General features: G+C 40.5%; 2 protein-coding genes across 10 annotated transcripts in view; both read right to left on the reverse strand.

The window, feature by feature from the left end:
• The window catches only part of PHKA2 (phosphorylase kinase regulatory subunit alpha 2), a 44910-nt gene extending 31828 nt beyond the window's left edge, over window positions 1-13082 (reverse strand). For 3 of the 5 annotated variants that reach the window (XM_048287225.1, XM_048287220.1, XM_048287212.1), the window contains exons 1-10: window positions 12930-13082; window positions 7667-7825; window positions 6304-6351; window positions 5638-5806; window positions 4702-4784; window positions 4021-4101; window positions 2897-2995; window positions 2451-2597; window positions 2168-2221; window positions 1477-1599 (exon numbers count right to left, since the gene is read on the reverse strand). In XM_048287225.1, coding sequence (XP_048143182.1) covers window positions 1477-1599; window positions 2168-2221; window positions 2451-2597; window positions 2897-2995; window positions 4021-4101; window positions 4702-4784; window positions 5638-5806; window positions 6304-6351; window positions 7667-7825; window positions 12930-13007 — 1041 coding nt within the window. In that variant the 5' untranslated portion in view covers window positions 13008-13082. Of the gene's footprint in view, window positions 1-1476; window positions 1600-2167; window positions 2222-2450; window positions 2598-2896; window positions 2996-3941; window positions 4102-4508; window positions 4596-4701; window positions 4785-5637; window positions 5807-6303; window positions 6352-7666; window positions 7826-12929 lie in introns of those variants that run through there. The other 2 variants (XM_048287235.1, XM_048287243.1) reach the window with 2 other exon arrangements.
• A 1834-nt stretch (window positions 13083-14916) lies between these two features.
• The window catches only part of ADGRG2 (adhesion G protein-coupled receptor G2), a 59913-nt gene continuing 50270 nt past the window's right edge, over window positions 14917-24559 (reverse strand). For 4 of the 5 annotated variants that reach the window (XM_048287257.1, XM_048287264.1, XM_048287252.1 and 1 more), the window contains exons 23-28: window positions 23959-24227; window positions 23131-23230; window positions 22540-22814; window positions 20946-21047; window positions 20034-20186; window positions 14917-17017 (exon numbers count right to left, since the gene is read on the reverse strand). In XM_048287257.1, coding sequence (XP_048143214.1) covers window positions 16833-17017; window positions 20034-20186; window positions 20946-21047; window positions 22540-22814; window positions 23131-23230; window positions 23959-24227 — 1084 coding nt within the window. In that variant the 3' untranslated portion in view covers window positions 14917-16832. The remainder of the gene's footprint in view (window positions 17018-20033; window positions 20187-20945; window positions 21048-22539; window positions 22815-23130; window positions 23231-23958; window positions 24228-24559) is intronic. The other variant, XM_048287273.1, reaches the window with a different exon arrangement.

Below are 24559 nucleotides of genomic sequence, written 5' to 3' on the forward strand. Positions count from 1 at the left end.
TTAAACGTTTAAAAGTATCTAAGTTCACTGAAAAGCAAATCCTCTTCTTCTTGTGTTATGAGACAACATACTAAGAACAGGAATAGCAGATTGCTAAGAACATGTAATACATTTTCTTTTTATCAGATTCCTTAGTTTGTTCCATTTATTAACTATCCATTCCAAGTTTTTACTTAAAGGGGAGATTTTCAAGCACTACCAGCACTTGCCTCAGAAATCCTATTTCTGCTATTCCTGAGTAGAGTGGATCACTCAAAGGAAGGTACCCACAAGTTCATGTTATAGTACACTGACATTGTCAGTATCCTGTCCCTCTCTTTTTGAGTCCTCAGGGTGCTTACTTTTCTGGCAAAACCATTTGTTTGCAGCAGTAACTGGGGATTAGGCACTGACCTGAGTGTCTCAGTGACTCATTCAGCTATGTTTAAACAGTGGAAACTGGGAGCAATTGCCCTGACCATGCTCTAGAACAGTCAGTCTGCACACCGTAAAAGCAGCCAGGTACATACTGTCCCAGATAATCCAACTAAGGTCTAGAGACTGCTTCATGAAGTGGTATTTAATTGGCAGGACTGAAGTTTCAGTAAACTTTCTGATTTTCCCCCTCACTAAATAATCCCATTTCTCTCTTCATCAGACTACTTTTAGTGTGTTCAGGGAAACATTTTATTTGTCTAGTGTCAGTAAGAATTTCACTTGATTTGCAACATCTGATACAGAAAGAGGGCTCTTCGGTCTGAAATCCTCTGAATTGTTTCTGACGGGACATTTCGATTTTTTAAGGAGTTTAGCAATCTCCTATCCCTCTGCATACTAGGCAATTTTAAATCACATATATTTTTTATTTCTTTCAAGCTACCAATCTGCAGAAGTTCTGGTATGAATGCATTTAGTCCTGACTACTTGCTGCTCTTTAACTCACCAATACTCCCCAGGTGCCACCATAACCTTTGGAGGGCTACAATCAATTTAGTTCCACTGTCCACTGGATGTCTGGCACAGTAATGGCATGAAGTGACTTAGGGAATTAGTGAAAATGAAATTGCTCCACATAAGCCAACCCCAAATCTCTCTAAATGTACAAAAAGACTGAAAGTGCTACGGATGTTGTTTTCAGCAGCCAAGCCAGAGAGGCTGGGGAAAAAGAAACTTGTCTCATCCTGAAGTAATTGTAAAAGAGGCATCAAGGTTGGTGATAAGACAAAACCACGCAAATAAACCCTGTTCAGCCCAGTTTTACCACCCCAGCTAACAGAGCCACTCCAGCTGGTAAGGGGAAGGCAACCAGGCCCCAGTGTGCACAACCCTTCTGCCTCTACCATGTCATGAACTCCCCAGGAAGGTGAAAATGGCTGAAGACTATTTCACTCTGCTAATGGGGTATCCAAATGATACCCAAAACAAACAAGGAACAAAGTTACAAAATAGTGTGGGTAAATGGTTTTGCAATTTGAAAGCAGTTTCTTCTTTCCTCACCTGGATTTTGTCCTCATTAAATATTCCATCAATTAGGAAGTATGTCCAGAATACTGGCCACTCACATTCAATATTCTCAAAGAGCTTGAGCTCAGCAGGATCATAGTGCAGCCTGCTTGGATCCTAAAAAATTCAACCACACTTGTTTAGTCACAGTGCTAAATTAGTCACTTATATTCCAATCATAATCATAGTCTATTTTATACAAATTAAAACATAGAAACCAATAAATCCACCAGAAATAGTTTCCATGCAGTCTCTTGACTTCTTCGACACATTCACTCTCAAACTCATTTAATGGTTCTCTAGACAAGCTGATCCTTCCTGGTCTCAGAATCTAAGTGTCTCCCAAATGATCTTGGCTCTGCCTCAGTTTAAAGATATTTTGGGATGTTTCAGAGACACGACTTCATCTTAGACACCATAAGCATATCAAAGGGTTAATTTCTTACAGAATTATGAATTAAGTTCTGTCCTTAATAACTGGTTTTCAAACCCTTAGCCACCCTCAAATATGTGTCCTTTCCAGGCTGGATACCTGGATTACCTCCAAATCCACTAAGATGTCTTAGCAGTGGTGGAGAACTTCACCCCTTCACGTAAATAAAACAAAATTTATCTATAAGGAAGAGAGAAAATTCTTCCCGTGTGCCTACTGAAAATAAACATCATAAATATACATCAGAAGTACCTCTCTGGGTGTCTTGTAACCATCTCGGAGAAAGCGACAGCAGCCATAGCGGCCCTGTAAAAACAGACAACATTACCAAAAATTTCACATACACTTTTCCCTCACGGACTAACATCAGCAAAAAAGTATGTGCTGAGTTTTAAAGGTCACTCAGGGATTTTCCTCCCTCTCTTCCTCATGCATAGATGAACCAAGTCTGGCAACCCTTGTTTAAATAGGACTTTTGATTTATAAAGAGGTTCTGCTTCTCTCTTTGGAAAAAAAAACCAAAGTAAATCCTTACCTGCAATTTGGATATGATTTCACTCTTGGTTACATTAACAAGGTTTACATCCTCCACTGCAAAAGCTGGGTAAGAAATAATAGAGAGAAGGCCAGCATCTATCTCCTTTGAAGTGGACGCCCTTGGCAGCATGGAGTACAGAATAGACTGAGCAAAACAAGAACAGGAGAGAGGGATGTAAAACAATTTGCCTACTTCAAAAAACTATGTCAAGTGCAAATGAGACTACACTATTTGCAAGCTGACAGAGAACTCTGTGCAGTTATTTTTAATTGAGTTAGAATGAGAATGCTTCACACTACTCAGTTTCACATATCAACTAGAAAAAGGGTGAGCAGCATAGCCTGAAGCCATCCTTATTACATTACATCCTTGGCTTAGTTAATCAACATTTCATTTAAAAGCAAAAGGGAGAGGGTGTTAGGTTTTCCCCTCGTAATTTTTACCTGACAGTGTTCTACTTCATCAGGAAGAACATGAATCACTGATTTGTGTCCTCCATGAGCTCCAAAAAGATCTAGTTCATCAATTGCTTCCAAAGCAGCCTTCAAAGAAAACCAAACCACAACCCAAAATCATTAAACACCTTTTAAGCCAAGTATACACCCTAGCACCTGTGCTTAACCTCTGAAAGAAATTACATAAGACAGAAGTTTGCCTCACAGACTTTTTTTTTAATCTTTAAAGGGAAGCTTGGCAATATTTTTAAAAAAGTAACTATGGTTTTATTTTCTGGTTATTTCTGATGTGCTCATGCTCCTTCCTACAATTTAAAGCCAATGCAAAAAAATCAGGAGCTGGGTCTCCACTGAGACATCATTTAAATAATGACGTACTTAATAAAAAGTGCTTCTCCTGTCCTATATTCCAAAATAAGCCTCCTATATCAGTGTGGGGCCAAGACCAGCAGTTTCTCCCTCTTGCAGTGCACACAAGAGCTAACAAATCCTGCTGAAAGGCAAATATACCTTTGACCTTAATGATGTTTGTCCTCTGTCTGTCCCTCAGATACCATGTAATAAGGTAGCTGTCAATTACACATTTACATTTATGGCCTTCTAAGCTTCATTTAGTGTCTCTGTGACCTTGTGCTATGAGGGAAACAGAAATATCCACTTTTTTTTAAGTATATCTTCATTTATTTTTCTCTCTAAAATACTTGTAGAAAATTTCTTAAACTGATATTCTGCTGTGTTTTAGAATTTACATCTGACTTTATCTTACCATGAGAACATCACATATGACACTGAGGCTGGAGAACTGAGGAGGGAAAGAAAACCAGAGGCCTGCCTCTTTATGAGATTGCATCTTACTGAATCTGTCAGATTCATGGTTCAATTAACCTGGTACCCTTCTTGCGATCCCTGGAACAACTGTGCTGAGGTCCTTCAATGAGAGCCATTATCACAAAGATTTTGCACTAAAGAATACTCACTCATATCTAAACAAAAATTCTTATACAATCAGCTAGTTATTGCCAAGAAGACATACAAAGGAAGCCATCAGGTTTGTCAGAGCCCTTAAGCATAACACAGCAGCCATGAAGGAGGTGTGAGGAAGACATTCTCACTTTGGCCATCCCTACGGAGCTCGCGTTCAGTTCAGGGATTCCTTGGTTTGTCTTATCACCACGTTCCCAAATTCCATAATCCTGCAACAACACCACAAGAAAAACACATCAGGAAAAAGGCATGATTATATGCAAAAGGAATGTTTCCCCACCTTGTCCCACAACAAATCCACACTGCTACATGAAATTAGTTTATTATTTGTTTTCAAAAAAAAGAAAAAAGAAAAGGGGCTCCAAGTCTCCAAAGAGACCCTACTCATGTTTGAAAAGCAGCACATAAAAATATACCCCAGCAGGATCAGGTGCCTTCACAGAACACACAAAGCCCTTTATCCCTCCCCCTGTGCATGTTTTTCCCCATGCCCCTTCAACTTGGTTTGCTAACAACCTGCCCTTTTTAGAAAGGCCCACAAGACTTTTAATTAGACATCAGGAAATATTATTAATTATCAATAAAAGCCACTGTTATTATGATAGAACAAGTATACCTCACCCACGCAGCAGTAAATCCTCCACAGCCCTCTCAACATCTCCAAAGATGCTGCTCACAATGTAAAGTACTGACAGGCTGATACCTTTCCATGGAAAAAACAAGTCCCTATTTTACTTCTCCAGCAAGAAATAATTTTCCACCCACACTTGAGCAGTGTTCAGATGATTTACATATAAATAACTACTTACAGCAACTTTGTAGGCAGCTTCTATGTAAAAAACAAGATTCTGGATAAAGGTAACTTCATCGAGAGTGAAGATAATACGTAGCCCTGATCAAAAGAAGGGAAGAGAATAATTATACTGTATCAGAACTGCAAGAGTTACTCTTCAGTGAGTTTCATGTTTTTGTTTGTTTGCTACCAGCTCCTGCCCACTGAAATCAAAGGAAAAACTCAAACTAATTTCCAAAGGTCAAGCAGCAAGCCTCAATACTTGCTGCTGACAAAATACTTCAAACCCCACCAATATCCACTGTTTCAAAGACCAACCAAAAACCACCTCTGTGAGGGTGACACTCAGACCATGGGTCTAAAGCAGAGACATCTGAGCCAGCTCTGGCTCTCCAGAGCAGTGCATGCCAATTCCTGCAGCTCCCCAGCCCTCTAGCTGCTTAGTGCTCTACCTAGGAACCTTCAGGATGAACAGGTGCCTGTTCTGCAGGGCTCCACTGCAAGGGGCTCCAAGGACAGGAAAACATATAAGGAAACAAATCCTTATCCTCACAGGAGGAGTATGATTAAAAAGAACACAAGATAAAATAGCACCACTGAGACAAGAAACACTGATGGCACAAGTGGCACCTGACTTGATGTTGCCACACTCTGAAGAAATGTGGCTGTCCAGTAGGATGCCCTATGAAGTCTGTAAACATGAGACTTCTCTGACATAACTCTAAATATCTCATGTATTTGATGCCAATAAACATTAAGGGAATAGACACTGCCAGTTACTATAAACATGAAATTCCAAGTAAGTCATATCTCTTTTCCAGAGACATATTACTTGCTTCTGAGCAATAATTATGTGAAGATCTTTGAAGCTAGTTACTACTTTTCTTTCCTTTTTAAAGAAAAGTTGGAATAGAAAAGGCTGCAACAAAAGGCAAAAATATCTTCTGCTTACCTGATGCAGTCATCTGTGCCAAGAAGAGCAGATAAAGGGAAGTTGCATCCACTTGCAGATGCCCCCACTGGTCGTCCCCAACCACCGTAGCACAAGTTGCAGAGTTATACTTGGCATGGAGGCAGTCTTTGGTACTCTGAGTGCGTTTGAACTTCTCTACCTTATCTACCTAAAAACATCACAAATCTCAAATCTGAAACATTTTGGAAGAAATTCTCCAAACTATTTCAAAATTAACAACTTTTCTTAGGTGAGGAGAAACTTGAGGTCTTAATTCCTGTTACCTCACTTCAGTGTGTTTTGATTAACCAGAGGGTTAAACACAATTCTGACTTTAGACTCCAGTTAAATCCACATCTCTACAGGAAAGAATAAGATTAAATTACCTGTTGAGTTCAGATCTAAACTACAGGCATGCATCTTGGTGAAAATCAGTTTTCAAAGGCAAAACTCTGCTTTGCTACAAGTACAATCTCAAAACATTACTTGGACAAGAAGTGGAAGTAAGGTCAGAGTTTTGCTCAAGAGTTTTAAGAACATTCCCCACACTATCATCTGCACACACGCAAAAAACCTCACTCCACAGAAGACACAAGAACCACACACTTCAAAGAAGTGCTTTGTAAATACAACATCTACTAATTCAACTCGGTTCTATGGCATTACCTGTCTCATCATGCACTGCAGGAGTCCCCGCATCAGCTTCACAACATTCTGCAGGAACAAAACAAACCAGTGACACTTTCAGCCTCATCAGCTCTTACAAACAACCTTCAAAATGGCAAAGTTCACACCCTCTGCTAATGTCCTGCCAAAGGTAAAAAAAAAAGCATATTTGCTATTTTTTTTTTAAATAACTAATCAGATTTTATTCCTTCATCCCTGTGTAGAAGAAGAAATATTTTCCCAAATGTCCTCTCTAAAGAGTGGAACAGCTCTCTGCGGTCCTTCTATCCAGCTAAAGGAAGTAAGGAATGCTATGTCTTATAATAATACCAATACTAATCTTTTGAGTGACAGATCTGGGGAACACTGGTGGGTGACTTCAAGACATTGACATGACTGCAAGACCTGTAGAGCTTCTTCCACTCTTTATACAGTACAACAAAAAGCAAGTGATTAGTCGAGAAATGGCCTTAAGTGTGAATGTAGAGAAGTGCAAGATTGTGCCTTAAACAAACAAATCAATCCCATCTTTTTACTCCCAAAATATAGCCTCAAAATATGATCATGCAAACTGAGTCAAGGTTATTCTGTCACCAGGATCTTCCTGGTTTGAGCAGGACATACCAGCAAAAAATTTACCCAGTGACTCCAAAACAACAGCAGGACACCAACAGTCCCTCACTTCCCATTTAGCCCACCTCTGGCTACACTCTCATTTCTGATACTCACTTACCCAGCTGCAGATTTTAGCATTTAACTGTGTGAGTTATGTCCCCTTCCAATTCTCCAGCACAGATCTTATCAGTTTGGAGATCGTTATCTTCTCTGCTTTGATCAAACATGCCTACACACCATGTACAACCTCTGTGCACATTCTAAGGGCTACTACTTTAAATGGCATGTTTCTCTTTACAGGGAAGAATGGTCTAGCAGATAATTTGCTGCAAGATCCAAGCAGCCTAGGCCTGATTTTCTGCTCCATAATACACCTCATGAGGGACCTCAAGGTCTAATCAGAGAGAGGCTTGTAAATCTGGGCACAAAACCTCTCAGAAGCCTAATCTTCAACAATCAGCCAACTGATGGAAGTTTGACTTATACAGATTTTTGTTTCATTTGCAGTTTAATTCAGATGTTAGCCTCTCTGCCATCCAGTTCCTCAAATCCTCCTTGCCAGAAGGTTGCCAAAGATACTGCACACCACACACTGCACGGATGTTGCTGTCTTTGGAACAAGACGTGCTCCAAGCTGGAAAAACCCTGTCAGATACCCGGGACAGCAGCAGCACGAATGCACTCTCCAGAAACACTACTGTAAGAAAACCCAAACAGTGGAACTGGTTTATGCTGAGCCTTGACGCACCTGCTCGAGCTCATAGGCTTTGGCTTTATCCTCATCCCGGTCCGCATTCTTCCGATACGCCATTCCCAGCCCCCACACGGCCAGGATGCTGTAGATGTTGTCCCGTACCCAGGCATCCTTATGGTCTGTCCCAGCTGAAAGCAGCCCCGTCACTGGGTTCTAACCATGGCAGAAGGAATAAAGAACAAACATTACCACCTCGAGTCCCACCTGTTAAGATGCATCACTTCTTCCTGTATTAACGGGTAACAAACTAAAGATGATTTCACACTAAGTGCACATTGTGGCTGCTCATGATTTCACAACAGAAGTGAGATTCCATCCTTCTTTCCCAAATTCACACAAGTGAAATGCAAAATTTATTTGAACACTTCAGATTGTAAAGTTTAGAGCATCCAGCTGGAAATCTCCATCCACACAGGATTAGTAGCTAAGTCACTGAGTGAAATTCAGAATAGATCAAGGAAATGGAAATTTAAATTTTACATATTTATGAGGAAAAGAGGGTACTGAGTTAATGCTAGAAACTGAGTATGGGCTATATGTTTCTCTATGTAACTGGTCTATGGCATAATCTTGAAAAAGTTAAAAAACCACTAGTTATCTTCTAGGAGATTAAAAAAGTTATTTCTGTATGTCTGCCCACTGGATTTATGACAGCTAAATTAATGCAAAAATCTTTTTATATACTCCTTTGGAAAATGCACAGGAAAAAAATTCTGAAGGTGTTGAAAAGCAGCACTGTCTGAAAAGCAGTACAATGAGTAGTCTCCTGCATCCCAACTACTCCATTAAATTTTTCATTGCATCATTAATTCCTATCACTTCACTACCCTTAATTTTTTTAGACCATCTTTCTTGGCTGTACATTCTTGACTAAAAAATGAGGCAAAGAGGCAAAAGGTCAATAGAACTTTCAATCAAATCAAGCCTTTATAGAAAATTTCAGTGAATGAAGACCAGTTGCTGGGGCTGGTGTGACAAGGGGCAAAGACTACAGCAGTAAAGATAAGTAAAATTTAAAAGGATACATCCACCAATTTTTCATTTCTCCCACACACTGGTTCACTCAACTCATTATTTTTAAGAAAGCTGGTTTGAAGGGGAGGGGCTTTAGTTACAGTTTCCTGGGCTTTGTGTGTGACCACTGAGCACCACAGGGGTGACAGCCTGACAGACAGGCACAGTTGGCCCTATTGCTGTGGTTTAATACAGCAACTCTTAGTGGCTCACTCAGAGTAGAAATGAAGTTCTGCTGCAACAACCCCACCTCAGCAAGGTCTTCACAAACCAAATAACAGCTGAAGGACCACCTCCTCATCTGTTTGATGAGGAATGTAGCACATATGAATGCAAACAGCTTAAAAAACTTCTTTTTGATCTTGAAAAGTCAAACAAGGAGTAACAGAAGTCCCAGTTCAGTACTGTGCCCACTTGACAAAACCCAGGGTCTCAAAAGGCAGACTGCATACTCCCAACATTTGTAGAGGACAATTTGTATCCCTCCCTCCTATGCAGGACAACAAATATCTATTCACCTGCAGCCCTGGCTTGATAAAGATCACCCTGCTGTCTGAGAAATGATCATTTTGGTTTATTTTTCCCTACTCTCCATGCTGGGCTGGCTCCCAGCTGAAAAATAAAAATCTCTCTGGGTACCAAAATGGAAATCCCACAGAAATGGCCTATCCAAGACTTTAAAAGCCTATTTAGCTCCCAGGGAGGGACTTGCCTACCTCAAGAGGCTGTATTAAACACCTCCAAGGGCAGCTATCACTATTTCACCACCTTTGATTCCTCTAAAAGTTGGTCCCAGCTTTTGGGACGCACCGGGGCTGGCTCTCATGGACTGACAACATGTTAATGTCTTTCCCCATGCACATTCAGAATGTTAGGAGAACAACATAATATACTAATTAATATTTTCAGTGGTTTTGGTTTAGCTCTTTTAGAAGTGTTTACTCTTAAAAACTACAATTACTTTCTTCTGTTACCTGCTGACATCATATGAAAACTACAACCCTTACAAGGTGCTTAAGAACCCAGAGAAGCACTGAGTGCACTTAATCCCACTAATGTCAGAGATTTTCGCTTAAATAGTACTTCACAGCATTACATCTATGCAGTGATGGCTAGTTAGACTAGCAGATCTCATCCTGCAAATCACACTGCACATAAGATCCACGGAGCAAAGAATTTTATCAGCACCATGGGCTGCCAGCTGAGAGCACTGCAACAGAAAGCTGATGGCTGGACTAAGATTTTAAACTGTTGTATCATGCCCAATCCTATTTTTAAATCTATTTGTCCATCTGGAGACAACCCCCCCTCCCAACAACCCAAATCACAAAACATACCAGTTCCTACAGGGCAGCAGGTGCTAATAAGAACTTCAGCAGTACAGGCACAAAAGCAGTGGAGATCTAACTGGAGCAGCAAAGCAAGTAAGCCCACATTTAGCATCTTGCTGAAAAGTGGAAATTAAACAGATTGTCTTATTGATCTGTCAGATGAAAACTGAGGTAAGCTCTAGCAAATCTTGCAGATTTGCTTGTGGAGCCGGATGTAACATGATGTGAATCTTGGGGATGGCCCCACGCAGGGCCAGGAGTTGGATTTGATGATCCTTGTGGGTCCCTTCCAACTCAGCATATTCTGTGATTCTGTAATACAGTTGGGGTTACTCATAAAGGTATGAGCTTTCCTTATCAGGTCCATTTTCTTTTCACTTACAGTACTCTAGCAATATTTAAAATATACATAGATGTTAAGTTTTATTATTTCCTAATCTTAAGATTCACATTTTTTTCTTATCTCATTCAATTTAACAGGTGTACTAAGCAGCTGAGAACATCCCTCTGTCCCCGGTCCCTGAGGGTATATGCAACAGCTGGAAGACCCCACACAGACAGGAGCCAATAGTCTGGTCTCAGCCTCCTTTTACAACCTTTAACAGGATCATAACTATCCCTGGGCATGCTGTAGGGACTGACCAGCACAATTCACCATCTGCAACACAGGAAAAAGTTTGCTACTGACCTGATCCTACAAGGTGCCACACAGAGAAAACTGTCAACCCTGGTGCGAGGTCTGGACCTGTTGTCTGAACACATCTGTCTGGTAGCACAGATATCATCCATTAAAAATTGCCTCTAAAATCATATTGATCTAGAGTGATTGGAATGAAAGCAAGATCAATTACTGCTACTGAGAAGCCTGGCTCCTGGAGTATTAAACACCTGATGAAAGCCCAATGTCCCGTGCACACTCCGTGTTCCCCTTGCTGCACCTCACAGAGGTGAGCATGTCACTGCCCTCCCTCAGAGCACTGCAGCTGATGTGCCAAGGCTGCATTCCAGCAGCTGTGGATGTGAGGTGCAGGGTCACAGTCACACATCACTCCCTCTGCTGAGCAGCGGCACCTCAGAAGCATTTTAAACACCTTCTGGTTCTTCTGCCAGGCTGCTCCTGGGCAAACCCATGGCTAAAACTCACCTCCCTGTCTCCTTCCTGAGAGGCCCTAAAAAGGCACCAGCAGCAGTGAAGCAGCAGCCCAGCCCATCCAGCCACAGACTATTCTGCTCCCAAGGAAGACATGGTTGCATGTGGTCCAAAGACAACCATCCTAACTTGCCCAACTAAGCACCGCACCTCTTCCACATTTTCAATCTATTGCAATGAAAAAACCAGAAGGAGTATAAATATACAGAAAAAACCCTAGAAATGTGCATTGAGCATCTCTGTGGGCCCTCTTGAAATACCACTGATCCTCTGCCTCACTGCTAGCCTGTGACTTGCTTTCCACACAAAGAAGAAAACGTACTTATCTCCTTTCCCCACCTCTGAATTCTCCCAGACATTGAGCCCTTAGTGGAAAAGGCAATACACAGTCATGAACACTCATCCTAGTGTTTTAAATGGCAATTACAAAATTTTGAGTCACCAACATGAACTCCTGTATTACCATTTACTTATCCTCTTTACTATTGTTAAATATTAATAACATCAAGGCGCAGCTTTCATGGGGCATGTTTGAGCTCTGCATCTCAGAGGCTCCATGTCTCCCCTAATGGAAGCTGCTATCAGCATCCTCATAAACAAGGAAATCAAGGCAGGCACTGGAAGCCAAAGTGACTTGCCCAAGGTCATCCTGCTGACAAAAGGCAGAGATGGGAACACAATCCAAAGCATCTCCTGCACCCCAGCACAGCAAGAGTGAAAAATTAACTTCTCACCACTTCTCACACCACATATACCAGTTCTTGCATTCATGTCTACTGGTTTACAATAATTAGTACACAAACTCCAATGCACAGGTGTTTGGACCCTGTGCCCAAAAGAACTGCCAGTGACAAAAATCTTACTGACCAAAGTGCATTTAGGTCCCAGCCTCTTCTTTCACTGCTTTCCAGTTTCACTGGAACTCCCATCAACAAAACATATTTGGTAACTGATCTGTGCAAAAACCCCTGCTGCTTATCTTTATGTACCGGATTGTTTTAACCAAAGCATGACACTGCCAAACACCTTCTGAGTCCTCAGTGCCCACCTGGGTGAAGCGAGCACGCTAACAAGAAAGCACTGCGCTGACCAAAAAACGCAAGCTGGCTTTTGCCAACCACCCCCGCTATCTTCGTTCTTTCACTGCTCGCCTGTGCAGGCAGCCCCGCCTGTCGCTCCAGAGCCTCAGCAGTGGAGAATAGTGCGGACAGTGGGAGAATAGCCTGGAATCTCTGGGACGTGCCCCGCCGCACACACGTGCGCGGGGAGCACACAGGGATCCGCACCGCGCTGTGCTGACAGGCGCGGCACAAAGTCCTGCTCGGAGCTCTTATGTCACCGGGGCGTAATGCTGCTGTTACCATGTGTGCGTATATATATATATACACACATATATATAGTGTGCACAACGGGTGGGTGTGTATCATAGGGCCACGAACACATTGCATACACTGTATCATAATTATCTGCAAGCTCAGACTCGCTGTGTTTTCCACATGGTTTCCAAGGTGCACTGATACAAGCACCCCCGGGATCCGCACCGCCTCAGCATTCCCGGCGCTGCTCCGCAGGCGGGGGCGGGAGATGCGGACAGGCGGCCGTGCGCCGGCCGGAGGAGGGATGTTCGTGTCCCTCCTGCAGCCCCCGGCCCCGGTAGCCGCCCCACGCCCCGGCACGGCCCCGGCACGGCCCCGGCACGGCCCCACTGCGCCCGGTGCTCCCAGCCCCGAGCAGGCGTCCCGGGGCGGCGGCTGCTCCTCACCTGGTGGCAGAGGATGGTCCGCTGGACCAGGCGGGCGTAGCCATCCAGGCGCACCCCCGAGTTGCTGCGGCTCCTCATGGCCCCACGGCCGGCCCGACTGCCCGGCCCGGCCGCGCCCGGAGCGGCGGTACCCGGAGATGGCGGCGGCCTCTCCCCGCCCACACGGCGGAGCGGGGCGGGGCGGGGCGGGCAGCGGCCTCCGCCCTCAGGCGCCACGGGGACACCGTGGGTGCACAAGGGTGCGCAAGGGACCGAGCAGAGGAGGGGCCACATGGCATGACAAAAGCCCGTCTGCTTTTGTAAAAAATAAAGTCGATTTTATACAGCCTCTTCGTAATTTCGTAAAATAAAGCTGAGCAGGCCAGAATACTTGTTGGAAGCTTTTCTTTCCCCCAGCTTTAAAAAACCCCATCGTTTTGAGATCTGATCGAATGAAAGAAAAAAAAAAGCAGCAAGACTTTACCATGTTTTCACACCCCTTGGCTTTCCCACTTAGCAAAGAAACAAGACGTGGAGATTTCCACGGGAAATGAACCTGCTACTCCCACAGACACTCCCGAGAGGCACCGAGCAAGGCAGGGTTCTGACTCGATTCGCCCTTGCCTGACTGCAGGCTGCAGCTCCCCAACGAGAGCGAGCAGGAACAAGGGATGACGGGCAAAGAGAACCCAGATCTAGAAATTTACAAACACTTAAAAAAACCACAAACCAACAAACTTCTTATATACAGTTGCAAACCCTTCGCATTCCGTCTGTGCTCCTGGCAGCAGGAAGAAAAAGCGGATGCTGAAGCAGGGAGCAAATGTTGCAGAGTAGCCGAAGGTGTGGAATTCACTCAGAAGTCGGAAAGGATTTTTTTCCGGTTTTTTTGTTTTTGCTTTTGTTTTTTTTTTTCTCATGTGAAATTGTAGCATTAACAGAGTTACTACTGTCACTTTTCCTTGCTGTGCTTCCTTCATTGACTGCATTACTGACAGTCGTGGTTGAGAAAGCAGCTTTCAGAGACGCGTTCGTTCCCTCGGTGGCCGTCGGACAGCACCTCTGTAGGTTCTGCACAGCAGTTAAAGAGGACAGAGCTCGCAGGTTCATCATCTCCATCTGCCAGAGCCGCGCGGCGAAATCTGCACCGTGCCAAAACATAGACCAAGCTCCTTCTTTCCCTGAACTCCGCACCATCTTCCTCCTTCAGGACACTACTTTTTAGAGACACTGTACTTAGGGACCAGGTTTGCTGAGCAGGGTGGTGCCAGCTGCACAGGACAGGTTGCTGTTAATCTTTGACTAAGCTTAAAACCTCCTTACAGATCCCCCGAGTTAGCTTTGCAGCCACAAGTTAATGCACAGCATCTTACTTTGTGCTCTGGGCAGGTGTTTGCAGATTTCCCCGAGTTCTGGGTGTCGTGGCTAAACAATGCCCGAGAGACCAAGTACCAAAAAGATACTGTAACACCCAATGTAAAAACACGTTTTCAGCTCGAGTATGATAATTTTTTACTGAGCTAAAATAATATGCTGGTGTAAGTGCAAAATTTTACCACAATACGTGCGTGCTTTTAAGTGGCAAAGTCAGAAAGGACTCCCCACCCCTAGGAATATATAAAATAAAATTATTTAAAGAATCCTAACATATTTTAGTGTGAAAAAAAAAAAAAAAAGGAATACTCTGAGCAGGTCAGCGATAATGGAATATGTGTATCCATAGGGAATTTAATTACTGAAGCCAAACTCAGCTATGTGCTTTTGCTTACAGCATTCTTGTGGGAGAGCTTCAGCAGACTTTAGGGCAGGCACTGACTGGACAGACTTAGGTCAGGGTTTTCTGTGCTAAAATCCAGATCTGCTAGAACCATGAAAGGTAAAATATGTAGCAGACAAATGCAAAAGCTGGGTCAGTTTTTTCTCCAAGAGATTATGTACTGTAGATCCTGTAATCTGAAGAATTGTAATGCAGCCTAGTATTAACAACACATTTATCTAAAAACCAAAGTTCCTATATTTCGTGTTGTACTTGCTGCAAATTTATTGCTTTTTTTATAGTTGAAAATATAAATATAAGAACATTAAATAAAGTTACAAGAAACACCGCAAAGGCAATTAGCCAAATAGTTAAAGCATTCACAGAAATGTATTCCAGCTACTAGCATTCCAGGAAGGGCTTTACAAACATGCAGCTAAAACCCTGTGGATAAACACAACAAACACTTTAAATTCTCACCTTAAAAGCATAGTCAGAGTAATCTTAGACATAAGTGACTGAAAGAACTGAAAGAACCCATGTGTTGCCCACAGAACCACAACAGGGTTTGAGTACTGAAGAGGCTCAACTGCGAACCACAAGAGAGCCCCAGATAAGAGGCATGTAATTCATGCTTTTTGTTGAGGAGAGTGTTTCAGGGCTCCCCACCAAGACCTCTGGGAAACCAAAGCCTTTGCTCCCCTTCAGCCTGCACCTGCTTCATGCAGCCCCCTTTACAAGACCTGGTGGTCCACAGCCCAATACCAGTTTGTCCTAGTTTACTCTGGGAGCATCCAACCTTTGCCCAAGAATGCAAATTAAAAAAGCAGTGGCCACAGCTCCACGTGTGTGAGGAAGAAGAGGTAAAACCAGGGCATAGGCCAATTTCTGTTCAGGAGGAATCTTCACAATGTTGTATGGGCTTTCAGCTTTACACGAAGAGCCAAAATCCATTTTTTTCAGGTAAATATCACAAGGGGAATGAAATTTTCCTTCAGCAATTACTGAGCTAGCACCTCAGTGTTTGGTTTGCCAAGCAAGAGCCAAAGCACAAGCAGAAAAACTCAGTAGAATAGTTCAAGAGCTGCCCCTTAAAAAACAGCCATGCAATGAAACAAACAGTTTCTCAGCTACTAAATATAGCAGCTGTCATTTATTATTTCTATTTTTTCTCCAACTCCCCCCTCCTCCCCCTGCAAACTTCTCTACTTTCATCATTGCAAATGAGAAATGGCAGTGTGTTTAATCTCACCATTCAAGATAAATACTGACCCTGCTGAAATCAATGGCAAAACCTGATGAATTTACTCAAGCCACCAACACGACTTAGTTGTATACTTAACCTACTGACTATTTTATTCAGCACTCCATTCACGGCACTCTACTTGAATTATACCCAGTTTCTATCCCTCTGTGGTGTACTAAAAGGGAGCTAAAGGTTCAAGACCAATTGTGTTTGTTATTTACAGTTCTGTATCCAGTGAATATATTCAAATCACTGTAGGTGATCCACTTACTGAACAAATTAACTTTTGTATTGTTGTATGTTAAAGTTAATTAACTAATGAAAAATGCAAACTTACAATAACAGTTACAAACAAAATATCAATTACTTTTCTATACATAGGAATATTTAAATTTATATTACAAGAAATAAATACAAAAAGTATCATTGAGATGCTTAAAGGTTGATATTTTTCTGCTTCTGTACATCACTGCAGAGTTTGCTACTAAAACATATAAAAAGTTGAAGACAGCATAGCTAACATTTTAAAAGTTAACATCGTTTGTATGCACAAGTTGTAACTTTCTACATTTATACAATACTACTAAGCATTATATCCAGATAAACGTAATTGTAATGAAAAAAGTCTAAATAAAAGTTTTGTTTAAATGCAAAAAAAAAAAACCTCAAAAAAACCCACTCTCTGATGAAGAATCAAAATGGAAATGTGACAGCTGTAATCTGATATCCAAGACCTTCTCAAAATAGTAAGTTCCTTTTTTTTTTTCAATAATTGTCCTTGTCAATCCACTGCATGGCTGCCTTGAAGTTCCAGTACCATATATTTTAAATAAAACCAATTCTTGGTCTGCTCATATTATGTAAAACTGCTAAAGTAAAACTTTACTTCACACTGTAAAACAATGTGCTGTTTAAAAGGAAATCATATTTTCTCCATAGAACTTAGGCTTCCTCTCTTTGAAGTCCTTCTGAGTGAGATTTGGCTTTCTTGGCTGCTGGTATCATCCTTGTCTTGAAATACAAGTTGTTTGCCTGAAAAGTCATGGAGACACACATCACCATTCTGTACACTGAAACAAACACCATTCTTCTCACTGGAAAGATGGCCTGTTGAAACAAAAAAAGTGCATCTCCTCTCAGAGAGGTTCAGAATCAAGCCTCCCACGTTTTTTTAGTCACTATAGAGAGTTCACACACACTCATTTTATCCCTGCAACAATTTTAAAATGTGGATTTTTTGGTAAATATTTTGTATACATTTCTTTTCCTCTGTGAAATCCTAGATTTGAGAGATGTTAATATATTCATGCACAACAGGATTTCATATTTTAAGCAATGAAGGTCACAATTCTCAAAATGTAGACTTGACTTGGAATAAGTATCACTAGACAAGATGCAAAATACTCCTCATTTTAATGTTTTGCTTTATGAAATTGAGTTTTAAAGGTATCTCAGGTATGCCATGCAACTGAAAGAAGAAAGTGTTTGAGAAAACAAGGAATTTTTTTGCCTTTGAAAGGAATTCAACTTACAGCATTTACTTCTGAAGGACAATCAGAATATGGCCTAGGTCTAATCATGGGTCAAAACCATATTTAGACTGCAGAGCATCTTACACATTTAGGTGAATCCACAATGAACACATATAATACCACTGCTGACTGAAGCCTTTTACAAATGTTTAGTTCACCAGACAAATCTCCTGCCTTTATGTATCATATTCTAAATATTTTTAATGAGAATTTGGATTTTTTTATTCTAAGTATTTGTGTAGATGCTTCAGTTTGGATTTAAAGTTTAGTTATTAATTTGAGCAGCCATCAAGCAGTTAAACAGGCACAAATTTAGACAGGGTAAGACAATCAGAAGAGCTTTGTTCATCAACTCAAATAAGGAAAAGGCTGAAATTACAGAAAACAACCATGCTTGCTGACAATGTGACTGTTGTTTAACCCTCTGCTTGACTACAACTGTTTTATTTTAGGAGTTTTCAAAATAGCTGTGCCCTAATGTTAGGGCAAAAGCTGAGAAGAAAATAATGCAGTTCTGTGAACAAATTCAGAAAGGTGGTTTGTATTCCTCAGTGAGGAAATCTGCAGGTTTGGCCATGTGATACCTAATGGTAGTTTTCCAAACATGCAAATCTGCAAGAGAGAAACTGAAAATAAGGAAATACTAGAAGGCCATGAAAAAATGAAGTCCAGTAGGAAAGCAAAGCCACAGGCTATACAGACATCCCAAACTTACCACAGTAAGTCATTCAGTCCTGAATCTGGAATAACATTTCAGTGGAAGCAGTGAGGCCAAAACCATAAACAGTTTATAGCTCAGTATATTTATGACATGGGTCTTCATTTCTAGAGAGTTTTTGGTTTTGGAGGGCACTTTTTAAAATGAAGCCTTGCAATGTTATTTTCAAGCTCCAGCTTTGAGAGCAGAGCAATGACGTGCAGCAGATTAGAAGGTCCCATGCTAAGTGCAGCCTAATGCCTTTTGGAGGCACTAGCCCAGCTCCTCTGAGATACCACTGCCCCATGTTTGGAAGATCATATGTAAGGAATTGCCTCAGAGCTTTGCTGGGAGCTATCCAAGCATAGGTTTAGCCTCTTCTCATGGAAGTCCTAAGGACCTAGAAGAATTATTTTGTCAAACTATGCAGGCAAGGTATCATACAGGCCTCTTGATATGAATGGGGGATGTGGTATGAGGTTCACAGCATTCAAAATACACAATAAAATAGGAAATGAGGTGGATCACCTGAGCTATCCATGCTTGAGAGTGCACAGGAACAAGATTCTATCAAAGTTCTTTCAGCTGCTTTTGTCTGAGAAGCTTTTGGCACAGGACTCACAGACCCTCACACTGGAAAAGTCTGATTATGTGATTGAAGTAGGACAGAAGTGGAGCACATCCAACAGAATTGGCATCACTCAATGGTTTAGACCATCAATTTAGCATCTCATTCTAAAATACCCAAAAGAAAAAACTTTTTCCAGAAAGCCACAACAGGCTCATTCACTCAGTTGCTACAACAAACAAGTTCAATAGAACATTTCTGCTATCTTTCTTTCTGTTGAGAAGAGCAGTCAAATGCTTTTGTAGCTGTGTATAAGCATTTCAAATGTTGCAGGGAGAGATGGCTTCTTTCATCAGAGCAATTAACACAGCAGGGAAAAAAGAACCCTACAAGACATGCAGGCTTTTGCGCCTGAAAATTTCTCTCTTTGAAAGGAAATCCTTCTACCTAAAAATATTGCCTTACTTTGTATTTAATGATAGTGAGAGTTATTGGATTCTGGTTCTCAATTGACCTGTTAGGTAAAAAGTACGTTAATCATTGCATTATGTGGTGTCCAAATAGGGAGATTTTACAAAGGAATGTAAAAAAAACCAAAAACCAAACTCAATTTGGAAAGCTGTTCAGGGCATGTCCCAATGCCATCTCCTGAAGTGTTGTGATTTCTCTGCAACATGCGGTTAGTACACTCAAAGGAACAGTAACCTCTAACCCACATATGAATTCCATAGCTTTTACTCTGTACATCTGAGAGGTTATCAGCTGATATTATCCTGTTGATTATGTGCTGCCTTCTGACAGCATAGGCCAAGAAATGAGGACAACACAGCCTCTCCAAGCATGTTCATCAACTTCATAATAAACATTCTAGTTGATGACATGACTTCTTAGCCTCAGCTCTTGATCAGTTGGGAAAAATACCTCAGGCGCACAGGAGTAATGTCCTCTGAGTTTTGCTTGACTTAGGGTTTTATACATTACAGATTCGTAAGTTATTTTTCAGTTTGAAAAATTGATTGTCTTTACTGAGAGCTCAAGTCAGCAGCATGACGTGCCCTGCAAGAATGTGAAGAACTAGATTATGTTCACCGAAAAAAAGATCAGTTTTCAGTAAGTATAATCAGTGGTGATTCATATCTAGTTTTCTCAGCAGACAAATAAGCCACAGCAAATTGCAAGTGAAATTGAGCACAGTGCTACTTGCACCTGCATTTCAACTTCCCTGGAACAGAGCAGAGGGCAATAGTTCAGAGGATAGTACTATGTTAGAACAAGAAGGATGGAGAATTTTGCTTCTGAAGAAATACTGTTTTGCAGTATACTTACCATTTCCATTTGCATGGACTGAATAATCATTATTCATTAGCAGTGTTGTAGAGTTAGTGGAGTTACTGTTTGATTGTAAGGAATTGGAAGAACTGGATACTCCTTGATTTACAGTCTGCTTCTTTAAACCATTTGTAGCAGTTCTACTCCAGTCTACAACAGATACATGACACTGAAAATAACACAACTCATACAAGCACTATATAAAAATATAGTTAATAATGCAACTGAATTGATATAAAACCAAGACTTTACACACTTCTTGCAGTATTCTAGACAGAATTATACTCTCCTAAGAATTTAATGACTCTTGATGTTTAAAATGATTTAAATCTAGTTCCTTTTCTCTTGTCCCTTTTTAAAATACAAGCAGACAACTGTCACAGCTTTACAACTGCAGATCAGATCAGAAAAATAACTGAAGTGCAGTTGATCCTCTAAGCGAAAGTGTGTAAAAAGTATATAGCTTTACAAGATGACAACTACTGAGTAACAAAATAACAAAAAGTAATTAATGTCATTTTTGGTTTAAACCATGTTTCACTTTGTTTCTGTGGAAGCCACTGGTAAAACTACTGCTGACCCAGAAGCTGGAACAAATCTTACCGTTTCTAACTGACCAAAATCTTCTGCAAAGACATGACTTTACCCTGCAGTGGAAGAGGTCAACTCTTAGCAGTTAACAGCTTAAGGCAACAGCATGTAAACATGCAAGAACTGCACCAGCTACCCCCTTTAAAGAGTATCATTTTGGAGGTTTATTGTATCTTGGATAATAAACTGGAACTGCAACTGCAGCAATGTGATTATTTGCCCTCCCTTTTTTTTTTTTTTTTTTTGGGTAACTATTACAAAATACCAGGAACTTAACACTGAATATAAGGATTCAGAAGTTAAAAAAAAAAAAATTACCTGAGTTTTCAGCCAGCCTGAATTTCCCACAACAAAGATATCTTCTCCACTGTTTGCGGACATTCTCTTTCGTTACACAATAGAAGATGAAAATGAAGAACCCTGCAAAGGAATAACATAGAAGACTGTTGCAAAATTCACTTTTACTACTTCTTAATGAACAACGCTTTCATTTTCTTTCATTTTTTTTTTAATTTCTACTAAAAAGTAATGATACCTTTCTTTGCTGAAAAAGTTTACAACTCTGAACACTGCAGCGTACTTTTTCCTCACATAGATTAGAGGAATCATACACACAAAAGAAAAAACAAAAAATACAATCAAATGCATAAAATGCATACAGTTTCCTTCTATCAAATAAGAGGGGAAAAATTCTGTTGATCTTGAAATTTACTTAATGCTTTTGGAAAAGAATTCATAATGTCAAAGAGAAGGTGTGATACCACACTGTCAGATTTCTATGAAGCTTTTTTAGCACATGGTGTGACACTGTTACATCTTTTATTAGCAGCTAACCTGTTACCACCAATGCTACAAAATTTTGAGCACTCATACAAAGAAAATAACTAATTTCTAAAATAATAACAATAAATGGTACCCCCTTTACCACAATTTCAAATATTTTCTAGAAGGGATGGTGCTCATCCATTTACAGTCTCCTTGTCTTTTTCTCATTCACTACTAACTGACACAGGGTGGCATCTAACTTTCCCTGCTTAAAAGTTCATCATAATTGTCCCCCTTTAAGGGAAAGCGGCACTCAGTCTTTGCACAATTTCCAATCTGCAGGGGGAAACAGCTGTATTAGGTTTAACATGAATAATAAATAATAGTAAATCAACACAGCAAATAAGGGAGAGGTGTATACACTGAACTGCAATTTTCATTGCTTTAGTCTCTCTGGGAAATCGTACAGTCAGTCATCTAAGTGCCATTTAAGCAGTTTGGATCCGAACTTCAGAAGTGCAACTCAGGTATATTTAGATAACTGTGGACAGCTACAATATCTTCTATTTATATAAAAGCCTTTGCAGCAACTCTGCTTTTGGATATGTCCAGTAGCACCCTGGCCTTTGCAAAACTTTATGTTTTCATATCTACTTCCCTTATGTTCTTAAGGACTATATAAGCCATGCTTAGAAGTTGGGTCACTAACTTTTAGATGTTGCAGCCTTGCCTATCTCAATGACCCTTTGGTGAATGTCAAACCTCCCCCAGAAGCTTTAGGGGAACTGAAGAAATGATAGAATTTTCACTACATTAATTGCATTATAACATGAACACTTAGAGTAACTGAGTATTCAAAATTCATCTGTTTATTAGTGAAACACAGTCACTTCCAGGGATATCTGGTTTCCATACACTTTTAAAACGATAATATTTATAAATATACCATATGTATATAAATAGTACCTAGTTTTTCGGTACCTTATCATAATTGCATAAACTGCATTTTAGTATTACAGTAAATAATTAACATGTTACAGTACATACCAGAGTTAAATTTGTATTGCTGAATCAAGAAAATGGGATTTCAAAATGTTTGGTTTGTTATATTATACTTAGGAGGCTGTTACATGGAGGACAAACTTACCTTGCAAAGTGTTGAAAATGGTAAAGAGGTAAGTAAATACCTCATTTACTGTGAAGAAAGCAAACCCCCAAGTAATTCCCAACAAGAAAGTGAGGCCAGCAACACTCCTAAGGTCTTGGATGCTGGTTTTCCTTTGAGCACCGAGTTGTTTTTTCTTTTTGATACGACAGAGCTGGATCAGCACAACAATGAACATGCTGATATTGATCAGGAATATCAGGCAAAAGTATCCCACAGCAGTAATATAGAAGACAATTCGATTTTTGATCCAACAGCTAGAACAAAAGAACAGTCTGTCAACCGTTATGAGAAATAGAAATTAAGTGAAATGAACATAGACAAACTTTTTGTTTGTTGCACATGCAAACCATTTTTGCCTTTTTAGAAAAAAAGTATTTTTTTGGCCAAAGGATCCAGGCCTTCATATAGGCAATAAACCTAAAACACATGAGATATTGTAGAGTTATGCCATTTCAAAGGACTACCATTGCTTCCTTCCTTTCCCCACCTTTACTCTAAAGAAAAGCAGTTTGGAGGATCTTCTTCCATCCCCCACCCCCACGTCCCCAAAAGCACCTCCCTTTAACTCACAATTCATCAGGTCCATTTATTGAAACCTTTCCAGTGGTTATAAGTCCATAATTATCTGGTGATACTGCCAACACAATGGACACAACTACTGCTGGTAACCCTAAAAGATTATGAACAAACACATACGTAAAAATCCTAACAGAGACAGTATTATGAGGACTTGAAATTATTATATTTTTCTATGAAATCTACAACTTGTTTCTGAAATTTATCTGTTGAGTTCTGCTGACTATTAGCTGTCTGAAAAATTGCAGCATTCAAACTTCTCAGGAGCACAACTTGCAAACAAACAAGAACAGTCCTCCACAGCCAGCTCCAAAACTTTCTGAATAAACCAACAAATACCATTAGTCTTGAAACTGATTTAAAATCTCTTACAGCATGACAGATTTTCTTTCTTACATATGCTTTAAGAAACATTTAAGAGATAAAAATCAGGCCCAGAATCTCTTCATCCTCTATCCAGTTAGATCTGGTTTTGCTGATTTTTGTTAGTGTAGTGGTTTGGTCCTGCTAACCCATGACAGTTTGCAACGGTGCTATTCCAGAAAGGGAATATATATACTCATTGGCATTTATTCTCAAAATAATGGAAGCGTGCACACTCAAAATTGGTTCTATTGTACTAGCACAAGGAACACTTATTATCACTTTGCATTGCAGAAGCTTCAGTTCTGCAGCTGGGGGGACTCCATGACTCAGAAAGGTGGAACACATATAACATTTAATGATTGCCTAATTTTCATTTCTGACCTGTGTCACACTCACTGCAATACTTGATACGAGGATTTATCTATTTAGCATACAAATGGAAAAAAAAATACATACCCCAACCAACAATGCAAAATTTAAGAATATATTTCCGTACATAGGTGTTAAAGACTTTCACAAGGGCCAGATACATGTGGAAAGCTTCCAGGCCCATCCAGGTGAAGGAAACCAAGAGGAAATAGTGAAGTAACACTGCAACTGCAATGCATAGACCTCGGGTATCATACAGTGCAATCCATGAGTCAAGGAGAAAAACTAAGTTGAGTAGAAGTAATGCAGCACACAGCTGAATAAGTATTTTGGAGGGGTAGTCTCTCCGGATTTTCCTAAAAAAAAAAAGCAAATTAGTGAGATGACATCAATTGTCCGTGGATCCCTGGCTTACTTCCTCTCTCGCAGTCCTTGGCATTCACAAAGGCCAGGAAAAAGAAAATGTTACATTTTCTTTCATATACAATGCTTTGTGTGTTGCATTTATACACGGAGAGAATAATTCACAACATATTTCCAAATTCACGGTCTGTATAAATAACGTTTTTAGAAAAGGTTACATAAATACAAACAGTAACTTGGAGATTAAGTGTTTAGTGCCATGGTTATTTTTTTGTTTTACATTGTATGTTGGAATTCTTGTTACATTGCTACCCAAACCCAAAAT

This window comes from Corvus hawaiiensis, chromosome 2, assembly GCF_020740725.1.
Source record: "Corvus hawaiiensis isolate bCorHaw1 chromosome 2, bCorHaw1.pri.cur, whole genome shotgun sequence".
Taxonomy (NCBI): Eukaryota; Metazoa; Chordata; class Aves; order Passeriformes; family Corvidae; genus Corvus; species Corvus hawaiiensis.